Source organism: Phoca vitulina, unplaced genomic scaffold (assembly GCF_004348235.1).
Source record: "Phoca vitulina isolate PV1807 unplaced genomic scaffold, GSC_HSeal_1.0 scaffold9, whole genome shotgun sequence".
In the NCBI taxonomy this organism is placed as follows: domain Eukaryota; kingdom Metazoa; phylum Chordata; class Mammalia; order Carnivora; family Phocidae; genus Phoca; species Phoca vitulina.
In genome coordinates this window covers 10438632-10460090 of record NW_022589712.1, presented here as the reverse complement: position 1 = coordinate 10460090, position 21459 = coordinate 10438632, and the positions used below count along the sequence as shown (strand labels likewise).

At 43.4% G+C, this 21459-nt stretch overlaps 1 protein-coding gene across 6 annotated transcripts in view; it reads left to right on the top strand.

Moving 5' to 3' along the window:
- ARID1B (AT-rich interaction domain 1B) overlaps positions 1-21459 on the top strand; it is a 440882-nt gene that overhangs the window by 395962 nt on the left and 23461 nt on the right. For 5 of the 6 annotated variants that reach the window (XM_032407588.1, XM_032407585.1, XM_032407584.1 and 2 more), the window contains 5 exons: positions 2338-2483; positions 9756-9865; positions 10593-10751; positions 16983-17192; positions 19840-20044. In XM_032407588.1, the coding sequence (XP_032263479.1) occupies positions 2338-2483; positions 9756-9865; positions 10593-10751; positions 16983-17192; positions 19840-20044 (830 nt within the window). The remainder of the gene's footprint in view (positions 1-2337; positions 2484-9755; positions 9866-10592; positions 10752-16982; positions 17193-19839; positions 20045-21459) is intronic. The other variant, XM_032407586.1, reaches the window with a different exon arrangement.

Genomic DNA, 21459 nt, shown 5'->3' with positions numbered 1-21459 from the left:
GGTGCACGTACCCCTTCGGATCCCTACATTTGTATCTTTGGGGTAAATACCCAGTAGTGCAATTGCTGGATCGTAGGGTAGCTCTATTTTCAACTTTTTGAGGAACCTCCATACTGTTTTCCAGAGTGGCTGCACCAGCCTGCATTCCCACCAACAGTGTAGGAGGGTTCTCCTTTCTCCGCATCCCTGCCAACATCTATCGTTTCCTGACTTGTTAATTTTAGCCATTCTGACTGGTGTGAGGTGGTATCTCATTGAGGTTTTGATTTGGATTTCCCTGATGCCGAGCGATGTTGAGCACTTTTTCATGTGTCTGTTGGCCATTTGGATGTCTTCTTTGGAAAAATGTCTGTTCATGTCTTCTGCCCATTTCTTGATTGGATTCTTTGTTCTTTGGGTGTTGAGTTTGATGAGTTCTTTATAGATTTTGGATACTAGCCCTTTATCTGATACGTCATTTGCAAATATCTTCTCCCATTCTCTCGGTTGTCTTTTGGTTTTGTTGACTGTTTCCTTTGCTGTGCAAAAGCTTTTTATCTTGATGAAGTCCCAATAGTTCATTTTTGCCCTTGTTCCCTTGCCTTTGGCGATGTTTCTAGGAAGAAGTCACTGCAGCTGAGGTCGGAGAGGTTGCTGCCTCTGTTCTCCTCTAGGATTCTGATGGATTCCTGTCTCACATTTAGGTCTTTCAACCATTTGGAGTCTATTTTTGTGTGTGGTGTAAGGAAATGGTCCAGTTTCATTCTTCTGCATGTGGCTGTGCAATTTTCCCAACACCATTTGTTGAAGAGACTGTCTTTTTTCCATTGGACATCCTTTCCTGCTTTGTTGAAGATTAGTTGACCATAGAGTTGAGGGTCCATTTCTGGGCTCTGTATTCTGTCCCATTGATCTATGTGTCTGTTTTTGTGCCAGTACCATGCTGTCTTGATTACAGCTTTGTAATAGAGCTTAAGTCCGGAATTGTGATGCCACCAGCTTTGCTTTTCTTTTTCAACATTCCTCTGGCTATTCGGGGTCTTTTCTGGTTCCATACAAATTTTAGGATTATTTGTTCCATTTCTTTGAAAAAAGTTGATGGGTTTTTTCTTAAAATGACTTATGTTAATCTTTTAAAGAATCTCTTTAAAAATAGTTTTACCGTTATGCATAAAAAGTCATCAGATGACTGCTTAATAGAGGCAGAGGGCATGGCTTGTAATCATAATTCATTTGGAACAGATAAGCCAAGTGTGGATTTTTTCTCTTCCTATTAGTTTTACTCCTAAGAGGGAACACTAGTAGCCAAAAGTTTGGAAAGTTTTCTCAAGGTATACTATTTACATAAGAGCCACTTGAGTACAACAGTGGAGGCTCTCCCAGATTTTGCCACATTGCCCTCATCTTTCTCTCTACCTGGTAATTCTCCCACGAGAATGAAAGCACTGCGCAGTTTCAACCTTCTCCTCCCCGGTCTCCTTTCCAGCTGTTAGAGAAATGCCTTTGTGCCACACATGTCCCTTTCAGATTAAGAAATACCCTCCTCCCCTTGCAACAGTGAGAAGTTTGTCTTTCACAGAGCACACATACAAAACTAGCAAAACTAAGTCACCGAAAAAAATTTAAGTTCCTGGGTCTGCATCACAGTTGGGGAGGGATGACCCCAGGGCCTTTTAGGGATACTGTCAGCCAGTCTCAGCTCCCTTCCTTCCTGTCCCAGGAAAGCCTACAAAAAGAAGTAGAAGTCTGGTGTTTACTGTGTAAAGTTAATATGGGGATATTGGTGTGTTCGCAATAGTACCTAATTTCAGAATGCCAAATAACAGGGTTGAAGGGCTTTAGAAATGCTTTCTCCCATACTCATTCTATCAGAACATTTAGATTAAAGAAAAAAATTTTAAATAACATTCTCACACTGCCGATTTGATTTTTATTCCTTGACTTCTGGTTTTTGATACGAGGACACTAAGTAATGCTCACAGAGTCAGATCTTTTTAAACATTAGAAATTAAATTTGCTTGCTTTTGTAATTCCTGTTCTTATTTCAAGTTCCCCTTTCTTGCTTATATTCCTCTGTATAAATCATAACCTGGAACACTTGACATGATTCAAAATGTATAATTTATTTGTGGAATTTATATTATTTGGAATTTTTACACAGTGGATTAAGTAATTACTTAGCAATAGTTCAGCCTCTCTTTCTGGGAAATAAGTTATTTTAAGCGAACATGAAAAATAGGAGCTCCCACCCCTTGCATAGATGCATCATGAGGAATGGCTCCCCGGGGAACGTGCCGCCCGTACGTGCCGCCGTGTCCGTGGCCAGTATATGTATGCGTGTGCTTTCTCTTCCTACAGGCAAGGCACTTTTCCGGGCATGAATCAGAGTGGACTTATGGCTTCCAGCTCTCCCTACAGCCAGCCCGTGAACAACAGCTCTGGGCTGATGAACACCCAGGCACCCCCCTACAGCATGACGCCCAATATGGTGAACAGCTCAGCAGGTAACCACGGCAGCTCCGCGCTCTGAGAGCTGCCCTCCCCTCCCCTCTGCCCCCCTTAGGCCTGCACCGGTGAGCAACCCAAGCCCTGGGATCATTGGGTGAAAAGGGGACACACTCCACTTTTCTGCTGCCTGGAAACCTGTTCAGTCTATGTAACTGTTTCAAGACGTGAGGCTCACATTATATTTTGTGTAAATGATTTGAATGCCCTCTGTGTTTTGTAACGTGTGGGCACATTCCACGGGACTCTGGGGACTGCTTGCTGGATGTATACACTAAGCTCATTTTCTCTTTCGGCACCACTCGAAGTATTGGAAGATCCCCCGACAAAATCGATGCTCCATTCGGTAGTGGTGGAGATGAACACTTCATGTTTCAGGGGAGGTGATTGAAGTACTTTTTCACCTTGAAATATATACCCGGAAGTAGTTGTTCAGAAGTGCTGTCTGCAGACTCTCTGTAGTGAGAAATTCTATATTTTTTTTTAATGAACTATTTTAGATTTTCCCTCGTGTGTAACTTTTCCAACCCACTTGGGGACGTCAACAACTGTATTCCTACCGAATCCCATCTGATCGGTGCAGTAAGAGTATCAGTTTGTGGAAACACCAAAAATGTCGACACCTGTGCAAAGAGTTTTCAGATTCCTTAGACCCTGAGCCATCTCCTCAAGCCCCGCACTACCCGGCAGTTGAGGGGCGCTGCTCTTTAGATGAGAAGAGGCTGTGGGTCACAACTGACCTGAACTTCCAGCCCCTGCTGGGGGGGGCACTGTCTCGGGTAGGATGCTGTCCTTTGGTGAATGCAGAGCATGTGTAGCAGTGGTGTGTGTCCTGCGATGTTTAACCATGTGTTAGGGAAACACCATGGAGTTAGAGGCTTGGCGCTCTCTTAGTACCTTTTCTCATCTCCTCTGCCTTTCGCCACCCCTCTGACCTGTCCGTCTTTGAAAGGCCACCCCAGGAGCTGTTGTTAGAGGCTGGGCTTGCATCCTCTCTGAGCTTCTGAGTTGCTGGTTTCCAGGGTCTAATTTAACAGTGCCATTCCCTGATTGCGTCTCTTTAAAAGTATGTGGAAGAGGAAGAAAGAGTGGCGAAATGGAAGGTTTTCAAATAAATAGAATAGCCCTTCCTGATATTGGTCATTAATCCCAGCGACGTGGGTGTTTTTAAACTTGAGATGAAAGGGGAAAGCTCTTAACCAGTCTGTTACCCAGAAACTTCCCCTCCCCTTCTCAGCACTATCCCAGGTAATAGGGTATTTGGGTTATGACATTATGTGTTTTGTCTGGCTTGCTGAAATAAAATTACTTCAGAGCATTGAAACTACACAATAAATTTTCACCTACTATTAGCAATACTCATTTTTCCCTTTTTCCTTTGGACCCCAGAACCACAAAAATAACCCACCACAAAGAGATGGCACCATGCCCTGCCTAAGAAGATTTATGTGTTCCTAAGGAATAACCAATTTAATGGAGATTCGCAGAGAGGGTTTCTTTTTATTATTATTATTATTCAGATAATTCAGCTCTTCGTTATTTCATACAGAGGAAACCTGTTCAATGAAAGGCTCTTTATCCTCACAGTCTTTTGTATGGGCTAGTAGGATTTTTTTTTATTGCATTGTGTATTTTGAAACACTGAATTTTTGATAATTTAAACGTTTATCAAATTTTCCTCTGCACATTTAGGTGATTTTATTCCAGCTCTATAAGTCAAATGCTACCTGATAGAAAGTAGTCATCTAGCTAGCACATCCAAGAATATTGATGATTTAGCATGTACTGTGTATCTATTGATAGGCACACATCAAGCTGCTATCCCTGTGTTACAGTCTCCGAGGGAAACGGGAATGACAGAGGAACCCATAAAGTTATAGAGTGGCTCCTGACGAGTTTTGGTCTGAAGGTGTACTCTTGACTTTTTCTAGAGTTGGGCCAGAAATGGCTTTGATCGTCATCAGATCAGTCTACTTGGTTTGGGCCCATGCAGATCAGTTACCAGTGATAATGGCAAAGCATCTTCTCTGTGTGAGGGCACTTTTGGGGAAAGTGAAGATAATACCCATGATGTCCAGGGCTGGGGGTGGGATTTGCTGAACCTCCGTAAGCAGCTTGTGCAGCTGGCCTTCCAGCATCCTCTTTGCGGAGTTCAGACAGTTGTGATATAGACGGGGTACAGGGCCAAAAAACGTCTTCCTGTGTAGTGACAAATTGTTACAGGCTCCAGTGAGCAAGTAATTATTCAAATGGAGTCAGTGTGAGTATGAATGTGACAACTATTTCTTCATTTTAAAATGCAGGGGAAGTGGGGTGCTAAGCAGTGGGGGGGGATTTTTTTTCCCTCTAAAGGAGCTTTTTTCAAAAAAATTATTTGCATTAAAAGATTAGAATTACATAACGCGATGGGCAAAATAATAAGTCATTTATAGCCTTGTTAAATACCCCCTTTTATAATACTCGTGTTATTAGCTATGTTATACTTCTTTGTGTTTCCTTTTATAACATTCATTAGTCATATACTTGTCTTTATATAAACCATCATCTTAAAGAAGACATCTAAATTCCAGAAAATACATCTACCATCTGTGGTTCTAAGTTTGCCTCACGGGAAGCCACTCTGCAAAATGTAGGGCATTTCCATCCAGACAACCTACAGATAGTAAATGAGCAGCCATGTACTGCTGTCGTCAGGCCTTCCTCTTATACAAGAGCCCTGTCAGATTCCAGATCTTTCTGCCAACTTAGCACTGCGCCATCCCAAAGGCAGTGTCCTATTGATGTCCTACCAGGATGGGGCGTACTAGCTCCATTAGCCCTTACAGAGAAAAAAAGGCAAGCTCACTACCACAGGATCGACGGCTTCCTTCGGTGTTCTCAAAAATCGAGAACCACGTGTCACCTGGAATGCTTGTTAAAACGACAGATTTCTGGGCCCCAGTCAGAATTTCTGAGGATGTTCCTAACAGACTCCTCAGGTAGTTTTCGTAAGTGCATGCTTAAGCTTAAGAACCACCGATTTAGAGATATTTTGCTCAGCAGTCTCCTGGCAGAACCCCTGCCTGCTTTGTGTGGCATTAGCTATTTACCAGATAATTTGCTGTCTTGAATTTAAAAAAAAATTTACAAAAGAGGGCACGTATTGAATGGAGCACTGGGTGTTATACGCAAACAGTGAATCATGGAACACTACATCAAAAACTAATGATACAATGTATGGTGATTAACATAACATAATAAAATAAAAAAAGAAGAGGATCTTGAAGAAAAAAAAAGAAAGATCTAGCACCATTAAAAAAAAAAGGCTAGCATATAAATCTACCAGATGGATAGGTGTTTTCTGTCTTGAGGCTTTAGGATCCTTCCCTAAGGAAGTTTTGGGTCTTTTTTTTTTTTTTTTTTTTAAAGATTTTATTTATTTGACAGAGAGAAACACAGCGAAAGAGGGAACACAAGCAGGGGGAGTGGGAGAGGGAGAAGCAGGCTTCCCACCAAGCTGAGAGCCTGATGCGGGGCTCGATCCCAGGACGCTGGGATCATGACCTGAGCTGAAGGCAGATGCTTAACAACTGAGCCACCCAGGCGCCCCGGAAGTTTTGGGTGTTTAGCACCATTGCTAGTGGTTGGTTGTCTAAGCAGTTTATAAGATCGTTAGGTATTTTGTTTGGTTGCTTGCTTGAAGTTAATGATCTTAGGTGAATTGCTGTCCTCCCTCCTCCCCCAAAGACATAAAAGGTGTAATAAATGATGAAAACCATATCTCTTCAAGGGGGAAGAATGTATACTGGGATTTTGCCAAGTCAGTTGGTAGCTGTGGACTTCGTCTGGGGCTGGGGCTTTCTGGAGAGCATAGCGAGCATACTGGGTTTGCTCAGGTTGCATGTTTCCTTGGGGTGCCTATAACGGAGAGAGAGGGCGTGGATGGAAATGACGGTGTTGTGCATCTCCCTTGCCCTGCCCCTGTGGGGTATGTCAGCACAGAGAGGCATCAGAAGGTTCTTTCAAGGCCTTGCTGATCCGGTCCAAGAGAGAGAAATGTTTCTCCTGAGCTTCCTTCCCTCACATCCTCCATACGTGTTAACGTTCACGGTGCTCTTGATGTATGTGCCACATATAAGAAGAGTCATGACTGTCTACAAATGTATACACATAGATAGGCCCTCCTGTGTTTTCAGAAACAAGGAATAAAAGATTTTGGCCGTATGCTGTCTTGTTTACCGTGAAAAGAACAAACCGTATGTGTGTTTCTGGTCCCATTTCTCCATCGTCTGGGAGTGACTTTGTCGCCTTATAGGGAGACTAAGTAAAGAAAGCTGAGCGAGTAAGAGGGAATGTTTGAGTTCAGTTTTGCTCACACCATATGTTCTTATGTTCCTTTTGAAGATATTAAATCTGGGGTGGAGTAGCTGCCTTAGGACTTTGACCCACACTTACTTCAGGAAATCATTCTAACTCTTAAATTTCAGGGGTAAAGCCAGAGGCTAGCGCCTGAAATGTACTTACAGTACTCACACAGCACTTTCTGCAGGCCCGAGTTCTTTACTGCCCCTTTTTATGTCTGAACTTTACATACTGGATTGCTGATGTCAGTAGGAGAAAGAACAGGGCCTTGATTTAACACATCCTCACCATAGTGGTGGTCTTTCTGGGAAAGGAGAAAAAAAAATAGTGCTCCTGGACTGTCATTGTCCGGGGAGGCCTATAGCTCTTTGCAGTGATTCATTGAGAATTCTGGTAAGAAGTCAAAAATAAGCATTTCAACAAAAGGAATAGTAAAAGCCACAGTAAGGAAAGACCTTATGATCCATTTAGTAAAATAAAATTTGCAGTGTAAGGCAGGAGTACTAAATAAAACTATTACTCTCAATCCTATCCTTATTTATCTCTCAAAAATCATAAAGCAGTGCCACTTTTGACCATTTTTATATCTGCATACCTTAAATGCCCATTTAAAAATATATAATAGAGAGTGAAGAAATTTGGGGAATCTCAAACGAACAGATATGCTTAAATTCATCTGAGTCTGATTTTTAAATCAGTATAAATTATTATCGTTCATTATAATAATACATCTTAGTCTACTTCTTTATGCTTAAAAATTGTTTTGGGGTATGTTAACACAGTGAATGTATGAAGACGAATATTAGTATTTTCTGTCTCTCAACAGTAATATTCAGGCATAATTTGTTCCAAATGCTAACAGAACTATTCATTATAACCTTTGAAGAAGCAGGCCTTCGCAGAAGCCACGTGTCCGTGACTTTGCCACGTTCTCGGGGTTGTGTGGCCGTCGTTCCTCGGTGACAGCTCTGAGTAACTAGCAAGGACGTGGGGACTTTCATAAAGAAGCTCCTCCTCCTCCGCTCGTCCTGCTCTGTTTCCCCCTTCTGTTCTTCTAAAAAGGGTGTTTCTCAATGTACGGATTTACTGATCCTGGGAGAGAAGACTGCACGAAAGCAGCCCAGCGCTCTGAGCGGGGCGGTCCTGGGGCGGTCTCTCTCAGCTGCTTTCCTGGGGTTTCACACATTCACCAAAATAACAGCATTTTTAGCTGATCCTAATAGATTTTTCTCTGCAGCTGCATCACTTGAAAAAGCTTTTTGTTCCAGTTCTTAAAGTCTAAGTATTGGAAGTAATTTGGGGGAAAAAAAAAAGAAAGAAAGGGAAAAAAACATCCCAATTATGATTTGTGTGCGTGGTGATGATTTCAAGGGCTGGCTGGCTGCAGACGGGCTCGGAGCCGCTCGCCAGTGAGCGCGTGCAGACCGGCGCTTCCCCGGGTGTCAGCGAGCGCGCCGCCGGACTCCTGGGCACGTGGCGGGGTCGGCGTTTTTGGCAGGACCTCTGGTCTCAACCTGCCGTGATGCTAACGATATTAGCAAATTAGCACCACCAAGCGTGCCAGCTAATTCGCCAGAGCCCTGCTCACTCTCTCACTGCTGTAATTAAAACTAATTATTTTCTAAAACATAGTAATACATGAATATGTGCAATAATCATTTTGTAGTGGGCAATCTGTGGAGCCTTTTTTAAAGCTGCTTCTTTTTTTTTTCTTTTTCTTTCTTTTTTTTTTTTTTGGCACATTATGCAACATGCGCACCGCCTCGGTTGAGCCAGCACTTTTGTTTGCAGAATGTAGAACGGGTCCTGTGCATAAAACCTCAGGTTTATTTTATGTTGAGATAGGAATGTTTCCTGGCTTTCACTCATTGACAAGGCTCTTAATTCTCTCCGTTCTCTGCTCTCTTCTGCTTCCCTCCCTCCTCACACATCTGTTTGGTGTCCCGCTCCCAGCCCAGTGTTGTGCAGATGGTTTTCACAGTGGGGTTCTGTAGAAATTCAGCTGTTATTCCCTGGATATCTACACTGATTCCCTACTGTAGCCTTGTTCTTCCTTTAAAAAGAAATCCAAGCCCTCCTTTTCAACCCAAAAATATCTATTCATAGTCGTAATAAATGGGTATAAATCAGTTGTTCTTTGGTGAACCTTTCCTTCTAAATCCTAAGTGAACTTGATTGAATTTCTGAGCCTTGAGATAGAAAATGAGTTTTTCTGGGAATCGGAGCCTTGACTCTTGAGCGGGTGTGGGTATCTGACCTGGGCATTTGAGCCGCTGCTGGGGATTGATAAATGTGCACAGAGCCCCAGACTGAAAGGAAACCAGCCGCATTGCAAAATAATTAGAAATCCTGTCCTTCAGAAATTACTTTTGATTATTGTGTTTGAAGTCATTCGTTCCGACTGTTTTCCATTACTGCGGACTAGGCCACATGCGATAGATAAGACTTTCAAATGAAGCAATATAAAATGTCAAGTGATTTTGCAAACTGTAGATTCTATAAATTTAGGAAATTAAGAAGGCACAAAATCCTCCAGTCACCACGTAAAAAATATACACACCCAGTATTTCCTTTCACTCCGGACGAGCAGTTGAAACATTGGACTTAACTTCCACCTGTCACCTACTCTAGTAAAGCTGTAGTAATTTTGAAAAAATAATATTGATATGAGTTGACTTTCAGTGGCTTGGGTGTTGAGTAAATGATTGTGTTTTGTTTTGTTTTTTTTAAGTTAAAAAAGGACTGGCAGAATGTCGTGCTATTTAGATTTCCAGAAAACGGGTGTGCCCTCAGTTACAATTTCTCTTTTCTTCTCTTCCTTCAAGGGAAATTCAAGTGCCCCATGGGTCACTCAGTAACTTGTGTTAGCGGGAACACAGCCCGATGCATCACATGTATAATCCTAAACTCTTTCTCCTGTTTTCGATTAGCATCTATGGGTCTTGCAGATATGATGTCTCCCGGGGAATCCAAATTGCCCATACCTCTCAAAGCCGACGGTAAAGAAGAAGGCACTCCGCAGCCTGAGAGCAAGTCGAAGGTACTTCCTTTCTCCTCTGCACGCGGTGTGGGGTCTGCCTTCCTGCAGCTGCCATGGTGTTCTAGTCACTGGTGTCGGCCTCCACTTTTGTTTCCATTTGGTTTCTTCTCTTCTGCATGCGTCCATCTCGTGCACCACGTTTGTAGTTCTCCTCTCTTTCCCCACCCCCTCCATGGTGTGGATCTGAAAGTTACTAGTTCTTACGGCATTGAACTCATGGTGGTGGGTGAGGGGCGGAGGGACAAGACCCACCGAAGAGAGGTGCTTTGGGGGTGGGGAGAAGGAAGGGGTCTTGCCTGGTTTTGATACTTGCAGCCATTTTCTCTGCCTTCAGTTTATAGCTTCCTGTTTTGGCCGCCTCAGCAACAACAACATACTTAATATTTTGCTTTCCTGCCTTATTTGATAAATAAGGTGAACAGCTTTTTTTTTCCTTTCTTTCTTTCATAAGGGGTAACCCATGCTTAGCATTCCATGTAAGCTTGAAGTAAGCATGGTGGCTTAGTAGCCTTATCCAGCATCCAGCAAACTTACCAAATTATACTAATTAAGAATGTTGTTTTAATACCTTTATATGTGTGTGTTTTCGTGTGTTTGTTTGTCCATGTCTTTATATATATCCATTATATATAAAAATTAGTCTGTTAAACTGGATGTGCTTTTTGTTATTTTAAATAAAGTTTGCCCTACCTTTGTCATTTTTTTTTTTTTTATTCCTCTACCACAGGATAGCTACAGCTCTCAGGGTATTTCTCAGCCCCCAACCCCCGGCAACCTGCCAGTCCCTTCCCCAATGTCCCCCAGCTCTGCTAGCATCTCCTCATTTCATGGAGATGAAAGCGATAGCATTAGCAGCCCAGGCTGGCCAAAGACTCCATCAAGCCCTGTAAGTGGCTCTGGTTTTTTGTGTTTTTTTTTTTTTTTTTTTCGGTTTTTGGGGTTTTTTGATAATTAATTAATTCTACTTTAATGCTTGCTTATTTATTTGTTTTATAAGACTTTTTCTTCATAATTTATCCATGAAAGGGTTTTCTTGATAATTATACTAGTAACAAAATGAGTAACGTTGTGTAAATCATAGAAGTTGATTTCTGGTAATAAAACGGCTATTATAAAGAAGCACCTCTGTACGAAGCATGTGATTGTGTTACTGGGTCCAAACTCCTTCACGCAGTGACTTTGTTTAAATGTCTGATCCGTTGTGCACTTACAGAAGATCTTCAAAACGAGTTACTTCTCCATTTACATGGGAACTAATAGCAGCCACAGAGTAAATGACAAATTTGGCCTTTGGCCTAAATCTTTCATGGGCTGTTGTATCTGAAACATCTTATTTCAAAACTGCCTACCTGAAAATATAGATATTGCACTCTGGGCACGGGTTAGCGTAATATCAGCCCTGCTTTGTTTCAATCCACCTGTCAGAAATTAACAGAAAAGGTGTAGGAATGTCACCACATGTGAATATTTGGAATGCTACTTTTGGATTAATAATATGTACCTACATTAGAATCAGTCGAGATAGAAAAATTACCTCCTGCACAAGATTGCTGATCATTTTGAAATTAAGTGTTGATTTCCATATGATATGTAAAAAACAAAAATGGTGATGTACCTGTAAGGGAATTTTTTTTTTTTAGCCTTAATGTTCTTCTGTCCATAGAGCTTGGCCTTTATTTTCCTACTGAAGAAATTAATTCTGTGCCATTAAAAAAAAAAAAAAAAAAGAGTAAGAATGGCCCTGTAGTAACTTTTATTTTACATTCATATAGGGAATCAAAAGATCTGTTCAAAATAAAAAAAAAAAACCTTAACATGCAATTACTTGCCAAGAAGGCTTAATTAACACGCTAATTTTTGTAAGATGATGTATTGAAGAGTATAGCTCAGGAAAAGCAAGTTGGAGGGAAGAAGACTCTATGTGCAGAATCTGGCAATCTAGTCAAAACCCCAAAAGGAGGCTGCTATTAATTATCCATTCACTGGTTTAAACAGATAGAGCTGAAGGTTTGAAGGGTTGGTGGTTCCGGTAAATGTTTGTAAAATTCATGTGGAGCTCTAGCATAACCAGCATTTTCCTTTTCAGAGGAAGAAAGGGCGATATTCGCTGTTACCTTCTCTGTAGACATGTTTCGCTTTTGCAACAACCAAGATGAAATGAAAAATGCTCTAGGGCGGGTTAAGCAGAACTAACAGGAAGGGGGAGTGCAAAGCCTGCATTTTGATGTCCTTGTGTTATTGGCTTTGAGTCTCAGAAGGCAGCCAGCGTTATGGGGGTTTTCCCCATAATCTACCCCGGTGTTGTGTTTTGTTTTGTCTTAATCATAAGAAAAGATTTTTGAATCGGCCTACTGTCAAGTTAACAGGTGGAACTCAAATTATAACTTTTTGAAAACATTTGTATGTTGGCTCAGAGGGAAAAATTTCAGAGGTTGAAAATAATAATCTTTAAAACCTTAAGGTAATAATTAAGAATAATAAGTTATGAAAAACAAAGACTACTAATAGATGATATTACATGTTTAAAAAAATAAATTAACAAAAAAATAAAAATTCCACGTTGCCAACTCTGGATTTATGAAGATTGAGTGAGATATTTATGATATTTTAACTTAACTAATCAGGTTATTTCCATACAATGAGTCCTGTAGGAAAGAAACTTTTATCCAAAAAAAAAAAAAAAAAGCCCACTTTCCACTTAAGTGTAAGAAAAAAGTAAAATGAATTGTAGACTTCATTTTCTGATTATAAAACAATTATGCTTAAAACTGTATATTACTTTTTCCTTTTTTCTAAATATTTCAACATACATTATCTCTTCCTGTACCATAACCATTTTATGTTTAAGAATTTATGGGGCACCTGGGTGGCGCAGTTGGTTAAGCGTCCAACCCTTGGTTTCGGCTCAGGGCATGGTCTCAGGGTCGTGGGATCGAGCCCCGCCCCGGGCTCCACGCTCAGCTCAGAGTCTGCTTGTCCCTCTCCCTCTGCCTCTCCCCCCATTCGTGCTTGCACGCTCTCTCTCTAAAATAAATAAGTAAAATCTTACAAGGAAAAGAATTTACAAGCAAACTTCTGGCTCCAGCGGTAGAGAAGGACAGGAGGAGCTCTGCATTCAGAACGTGGCCCCTGCCTTGGATGAGATGCTAATTTAGGAAGGGTACCAAAAGCGATGGGAAGGAAGGACCCGAGAGCATCTCTGCTGTCAAATCACTGCTGACATGCACAGTTTAGGAATATTTAACTGTCCTTTCTGAGACACAGCTTCAGTTTGTACTTCAGATTGCTCTTCCCACTGTCTCTGCTAAAACCTGTCTCACAGCGGGCCTGAAATGGACTACGTGATAAAGATGTTCCGTGCTTTGACAGTGTGCTATGGACCAACATTGTTTTGTTATGGAACATTCTAAAATAAAAATAAACATTCGCACATACACATATTACCAGGCATATGGTAAAGACTGCTGAAATGTAAATCTGCCTGAAAGATTGGAAGAAGACTGTACTTATAGACTTAATTAAACTACACGCAAGGAAAACATTTGTGGCGCTGTAATGTCCTGCTACAGTCTTTCAGCGATCTCCCTTCCCTTTTCTTGGGTCCATGACACTTTAGGGCACTAGGATACAGTTTTTACAACGCTGAAGCAGTGTGAGGTGGTCCCAGAGACCTGGAAGGGTCATCCCATCTTTCTGTGGGGCTGGCTTGTTGGCCCGAGGTCGGTGGGTAGAGTGTATAATGACACCTCCCCAAAGGTTACATCAAAGCTAATGTCTGTGAACCGAAGAAGGTACATGTTGAGCCCAATCAGCGATAAAGTATGTACCCTTTATTTCCTAACACTTTTGTTTCCTTAACGTCCTTTTTCTCTGTTCGGACACCCACATACCGACTTTGATAACTGGCTAGGAAACAGACCTTGAGGCTGGGAGTGGAGGTGGCAAGGGCCAGTCATAGGCATGATGATCCCTTCTGTTTTCAGTCTCGTTAGATTGCGTCAATGTCTCCTTAGCACCTTGATCACTGAAATCCCGTTTATAGGATATTTTATTCAGCTGCGAATTCTTCCTTGGAGGGTGCCAGACTTCTCAGACCTTCTTTGTCCGTCTGAGTACCCGTTCACAGAACAGATCCGATAGCAGCTACCTCCAGTGTGCTCACGGTGATTCAGAATCAGCTTAGCCCCTGCCTCGTGGAACTTAAAATGTAGTCGGGAAGACGTAGGACAGACCAGTAATCCCATGCAAAGCATACACTTTTTATAAGCTGTGTAACCAGGGGCCACGGACGACAAATAAAGTGGGCGACAGTGATTTAGATGAAGGAGGCTCGGGTGCCTGGGAGGCCTCTTCTGGGACCTAACACGTCACCTCAGGCCTGACCACTTTCTTTCCATAGAGATGCATTTTCCTACATTATGGTGCCATAAAAATCCTTAAGTCTTTTTTGAAGATCTAAAAACGATGCTATGCAGGGGCGCCTGGGTGGCTCAGTCGGTTAAGCGACTGCCTTCGGCTCAGGTCATGATCCCAGGGTCCTGGGATCGAGCCCCGCATCGGGCTCCCTGCTCCGCGGGAAGCCTGCTTCTCCCTCTCACACTCCCCCTGCTTGTGTTCCCTCTCTCGCTGTGTCTCTCTCTGTCAAATAAATAAATAAAATCTTTAAAAAAATAAATAAATAAATAAATAAATAAAAATAAAAACGATGCTATGCAAAACAAGACAATTTAATTAAAAAAAAACATTGTTTTCATTACGGTTTTCTAACTTTATGAGAACAAATTGAGGTGTGCAGAAGTTAATTAAACTCAAGTTCATTTAACAAAGGATGGCAAGAAAAGTGAAAATATATATAGCTAAACTAAGTATACTGTTATTTTAGGCCCATCTCAGGTTATGGGATACACTCATTTCATAAATGGGAACAAACATCTGCGTAGTCTCTCTGCTCGGGTCCTGATTAACTGTCCTCCCAGAAGCCTTCCCCAGTTTGGCCTTGGAGAGGACCAGGCCAGAAATGGCAGGTGGATCTTCCATTCAGAATTTTGGTAGAGACACTCAAAGTAATTTTAAATCAAAATGACTGCTTTTATTTCTCTTACCCTGAATTGAATGTCAAACTTTTACTTCTCAGTTTTTCAGAAATGAAATGCAAGAGAGAGGTTGGCGGGGTTTTTTTTATTATTATTATTGATTTTAGGTGATAATGCTTTTTTCCTCCTGTTCTATTTCTAATTTTTCAAAAAACATTGGACCCATTTTTTACTGCTCCCCAAAAGGAAAAAACTATTTTAAAACTAGCATTTAGAAACCTCTTCATAATAACTACCCCATTAGTGATGACAAAGCTTCTGGAATGTGGTATAAAATGCAGTCGGACAGTTTCTTTTCCTAGTCAGATATTTCTTGGGTACAAGAATATGGAAGAGAAAGTTTAAGAACTTACCGTTTGGATATACAATGTGTTCCATTTTCTGAGTATGTATATGGACATATCGCTATATATATATATACAAATATGCTCTAATCTAAAGTAAAATGTTTAAGTGACTTACTGTTTAGCCTTGGCATCAGTGTAAATTCTAAAAGATGACACTTTTTTTATCCTACCACCCTAAATTTTTTATTTACATCAATTTGTATCACCCTTTTTTTTTTTTTTGTATTTAATGTAAAGATTTTATGCCTCAATAATTCTAAGTCTGAAGGCTTAAAATTTCAGCAGGAGTAGCTCAGGAGAAATACACGTTAAGTGGGGGAGAAACTGCCACTCACCAGCTTTGTTAGTTTCGTTCTCAGGCATCCTTTCTGAGGTCGTACTTTTATTGGGGATCCTTTGCTAAATAAAGTAATATCAGACTTCAATGGCAGTCATGTTATTTAACCCCCAAAATTTCAGCTATGTGTTTAAAATTGTTCAGCTAAATGTAATGGAAAAGAGTTAAGAAAAACTCCCATCTAAAACAATGGCTATCCATTGCAAATGATAACTGGTAAATACACATGAGGAAATGCAGTCAATTCTTATGCCAAGGAAATCTTCATTGCGAATTTAGAAGTAATTTTTCACAATAACCCTGGAGTTGCAAAGAGTACAAGTACACAAATCACTGTTACAAATATAGAGACATAAAAGAAAAGAAAGATAGACATTTGAGCTGTTTAGGCCCAGAAATGTTACCTTTCCAGATCATGTAACCTGGAAGGTGGGCTTTGGTTATGCAGAAACAGTAACTTTTGACATTTTAGTATCAGCTATAATTAGAAAAACAAAGACAAGAATTAGAGCATCAATATAAACCACATGAGCCCATAAACCCATGTGTGTAAAAGTAAATGTATATTTTTATCCATAGATGTTCAGGGAGTATGAAATAGCACATGTGTTTGTGATTAAAGCATGGTTGCCTAAGAAATCTGTTTAAATAATTCTCTAGGAGCCCCTTGCCTTGGTAGGGAAATTCAAGAAATCTTAAGTAGGGAAAGCTAGTCATCATGAGCAAATGCCAAAACTTTAGCTGGCCACTAGTCTATAAAGCTTGCAAATGAGCATAGAGCCCACACCACCGGTCCCTGGGATTTGGGACCTACCTTACATTTTCCAGCAAGTCCCATATCTGCTTTCCTCCATATGCTTTAGCATTTTAATGAGGACACACATTAGCCATTCTTATTTTGACAAGAAGTAAGAGGCCATATAGTTTTGGGGGCTCTATAATATTACATACATGTGAAATTTTAAATTCACTGTGATTATTCTATGAGCGAGCACCCTTTTATTGTTAAAAATGACATGAGGTGTCATTGGAATCATGCCTTCTGGGATTCAACGCTTTTATCAAGTAAAAAAAGGTTTTTGTTTTTTTTTGTTTTTGTTCTTTAAGTATATAAAAGGGAGTTTGGGCCCTTTATTTAAAGTCAAAGTAAAGTCTTAATTAAGAAAATGTATAGTTTGTGCCTGAACTAGTAGCCTTCATTCCTAATTGTTGTGTGATAGCAGTAGTTTTTAAATTTCTTCTCTTCTTGTATTTGGTAGCTCATTACTTTCTTCTCACCTTCTTCCCTTTTCCCTCTGCCCGCCCATACCCCACCTCCAAACGCTCCTTCTGGGCACTAGAAGTCCAGCTCATCCACCACCACTGGGGAAAAGATCACAAAGGTGTATGAGTTGGGGAATGAGCCGGAGAGAAAGCTGTGGGTCGACAGATACCTTACCTTCATGGAAGAGAGGGGCTCGCCCGTCTCGAGTCTGCCCGCCGTGGGCAAGAAGCCCTTGGACCTGTTCCGGCTGTACGTGTGCGTCAAAGAGATCGGAGGTCTGGCACAGGTGAGAGTACCTGAGTGGGTCCACGCGGAGACACTGCACGTAAGCCCTCCCTGCGGGCTTCTTTGAAGGTGCAGACTCAAACTTTTTTTTTTTACCCCCCATAAAGAAAAAGCTAAGCCTGTGGGCTCCGTGTCTGTGTGCTGCAGGGGAGAGCACTAGGGCTTGGGACCCTGGTCCGGCCACCAACTCGCAGGGTGACCTCGGCAGGTCATTTATATGGACCTCCATTCTCGTCTATGAAGTGAGACGGTTGGGCTAGATTTTTCTTTAGGTTCCCTGACCGCTGTAGGATCCTGTGGGCTCTGCCAAGATGCCGTAGGAAATACTCCAGAAATGTTTTGCGAAGGACCAAATGAATCGTCTCAATCATTTCTAAATCCAGTTCACTCTTTGCCTCTGTCTGGAGCAAGTGATGCAGCGGGGGCGGCGCCCGATCTCAGAGGGCACTCGTCTTCAGGGCTCCGCAGCGCCTGCCCTCTCAGAGTCAGTGCCCGGGGGCCACACTGTCCTCACCAGGGTCCTGGCGCCGCTTGCAGCATGGTGTCTAGTTCCGAGCACGGGTCCTGCAAGAGGAACAGGGAAAAGGGTGTCCCCGGATCCGTGCCCACTGCGTGCTGGGCACTGTGCTTTACCTTTGTTCTGGCTTTGTCTTTCCGAATACCCTTAAAATGCAGGAGGCATCAGCCCTCAAGAGAGGAGGAAGCTGTCCCGGAATGAGGTACGATCATGTGGCCCAGGGCACACAGGGTAGGCGCGGGCCCGGCCTGCTCATTCTGAGACGTGCGCTCTTCCCATCCACCAGCAGCTCTCGCCTGCTTCTCCATTAGAATTACTTGGGAGCTTTAAAAACCTGCCAGTAGCTGGGCTCCCACCCAGATCAGTGAGAGGAGCTGCTCTGGGCCCAGGAGGTCTAGGGCACAGTGTGGCCCCCTGCGCTCCAGCCAGGTACCGCGGGTCCAAGAGTGAGTCACCTCATCCACAAGTGTCACCGAGGGCCCGCCCTGGCCTCAGTGCCGTGCAGCTCTGGGGTATGCAGGGGAGGTCTCTGTTCCCAGCCTTCCCTGGGGTGCCTCATCCCACCGGAGACCCGCGCTGTACAACTGAAACAGGGCTTGATTCCAGGCTTTGCGGAAACGGATGGTAAGTCGTACAGTGCAGACCAAGTGAGTGAGAGTTGGTCAGTGGAGGGAGAGCTCAGGATGCACACCTCTCCCCTGCACCTAGACCCCCCCCAGTCTTTCCCCTCTGCACCTAACCCCCTGGCATAGAATTTTAGAATCCTCGGGACACTGTCACCCTCAAACAAGTATAGAGAGTGTCTGGACACCTTACTTGGACTCTCTCAACGGTGTGGGTTACCGTGTTGGGTCTGCAAGTAAGGCTTGTTGCTGGCCTAGCTAACAAGGGAGGTTTGATCATAGCTGTGATGCACAGCGGTGAGCCACTTGGCCACATTGTTGCTCATACCCCATCTCGATATCTGGCTGGTGGCCCTCAGATCCGTTCAGGGCAGGTACTTGCAGTCACATAGAGATCAGTGCAAAGCCTGGCTTTTCAGGGTGTCCAGGCAACAGCCTGCCCAGCCCTTCTAAAGCCACCCGCACACCTGCTCGTTGCAGCCTGGCATTAAGTGCCAAAAGTGGAATTGGGCATTTCGCGAGCAACCTGAACTTTGTTTATCATGCACCATTTAGTACTAAGTAAATGGACATAAAGAGCTTTGTGAGAAAGTTTGAATCCAAAAATGGAACATTTCATTAAAAAAAAAACCCACTGTTCCCTTAACCCTTACTATGCTACTTAGCACAAGGCGTACATACCTGAAGGCAAAATAGTCCCCAAGTATTTGCGGGTCTGCATGTTTCCTTCAGGCATTCATCCTTAGATAACTCTGGCCCAAGTGGGAATCAAAAGTTAATGCCCCACATCCTTTTGTAGCATTTCAGGCTTTCTCTCCCTTTTTTTTCCTCCTCACTTTGCGCTGCCTTCTCTGCACTGAGTGTATGTGGGAACCCCGTGTCCCCGCCACGTGGCCAGCTGGTGGCCTGGCAGAGGCACCAGGGCTGATGGCTGGTGCGGGCTGCCCCCAGTGTCACCTCTGCCCAACACCCTAGGAAAGCCGCCTGAGAGGAGGAACGCGGCTAGAATTACAGGCTCGTCTTTCTGGGAGCCTGTGGCTGTTGGAAGGGAACACTGTTTTCCATATCAAGTCTCAAACACTTACATTGCAAAACAGTTATGTTATTGCTTTTTAAATTTGTTTTCAGATGCCTTTTGTTGTTGTTGTTGTTAAGATGAGAGGTGGGATGGGGGGCAGCGGGAGCGTACATTTGCCCGGAGAAGATGGCTGGCTCAGAGCCACAGCAGCCTGGAAGAGTGTGAGGCATTAGAAGGTGCACCAGGCAGAAGAATCTCGACGAGCAATGCTTTTTATGTAGCTATCAGCAGGTCCCGTAATGGTTTTATAACTGTAAATGCTGTCTATGCACTACTGAGTGGGAGTAATGAGCATTAGTTAAGAGAGGCAAATGAAAAAAAAAAAAAAAGTAAACCAAGACATTAAGTGCTTTTTTTGTCTCCTGGCTTTAAACAAGCCACTTTGCTGCAAACCAATGATCCTGCCTTTTTTTTTTTTTTTTTTTGCTAGGTTAATAAAAACAAGAAGTGGCGTGAGCTGGCAACCAACCTAAATGTTGGCACTTCAAGCAGCGCAGCGAGCTCCCTGAAAAAGCAGTATATTCAGTACCTGTTCGCCTTTGAGTGCAAGATAGAGCGCGGGGAGGAGCCCCCGCCGGAAGTCTTCAGCACGGCCGAAACCAAGAAGCAGCCCAAGCTCCAGCCGCCCTCTCCTGGTAAGTGCGGGTACTGCAGTTGTCGGCGGGGAAAGGCAGGGGCCACCCGCAGCTGGACACCACGAGTCCCTGCAGCCCCTCGGGGGTCCTGAGAAGGCCGCTGCCTAGGAAAGCAGACAGAACGCGGGATCTTTGAGGACAAGGGGTGTTTTGTATCGGACCCCCTGTTGGCAGTGCTTAAGGGAAGAGAGGATACAGTTCGGGCCTACATTGCAAAGGCACCATTCTTCTGCTTTACCTTCCTTGGTCGACAGAGACTGTGGAATTCTGAGCTCTATGCCTCTATTCCTTCTGCAGGTATTTAAAAACACTCCGTCTAACTCCCCAGTAACCTGTGCAAACACTTTAGTGCTCCCAGAAGATGCCACCCTGCAGTGTAGCCACCAGCTCCTACCACTTCTGCTTCTGTCGGGGACACTCTGAGCTGTGGGTCAGCAAAATGAAATCTGGACGCAGTTTTCAATGTCCCCTGCCCAGCAAGTCCTCGCTTGTAGGGAATCCAGCGAACCTGGCATGGGAAAGGTCCACGCAGCCCTGTTTCTGAGACCCAGCAGTCAGCTCTGACCTAGAGGTCAAGAGTCTTAGGAACCCTACCTGGGAATAATGCGGTTCACCTGCATTCTCAGCGAAACCAAACTAATGAGACCTGCCTTCTCTCTGGTCTCCACTCAGCCGTTGGAAACCCTGCCACGCTGTCAGCTCTCCCACTAACCTATGCTCTACCTGTTAGCGTTTCAGATTCCTGGATCATTATATTTTGGTAAATACAGTATTCTTAGAGAGGAAGAAGTCTGCATCATCCCCAGTTCTGGGTGGTGACCTCACTCAGGTGAAATCCAGCTGTTTTCTCGCCTGGCCCCTTCCCAGCCCCTTCCCATCCCAAGTGATGGTTAGCACTTAGCCACGGTCCTACGTGCAAGACGGGACTGACCATTCCTGCCACTTCCCATCACACAGGCTTGTTCTGGGACCCAAGGCCGGCATTTCGTAGACACTTAGAGTGTGCCAGGCACCTTCCTAAGTGCTCTACCATTTAATCGTTATATCAGCCCTGTGACGCACATGCTGTCTCAAAATCGCGCAGGCCATGAGAAAACTAACACATAAAATCCAAGTAACTGGCCCCAAATCTCATTGCCGGTGAGTGGCCTCCAGCTCGAGCATTATGCCTGGACCTACTGTCTTCCTCTGCCTGTATGTGAAACGGCCTTGTCCCAGGGACGCCTTCTGCGCATAGAAGGAGGTGTCTGTGAGCCAAAGAGAGCTGTTTTCTCCTTGTTTCCTCCAGCTCCTTTCTGGAGGGCAACGCGAGTGTCTGCGGTCCCTAATCAAGAGGTCTCGCCTAAATACTTCGGAGGGCCGAGATGCACTTGTAGGGGATGCACCGAGGTATATATTTAGACCTGTCAGTTCTA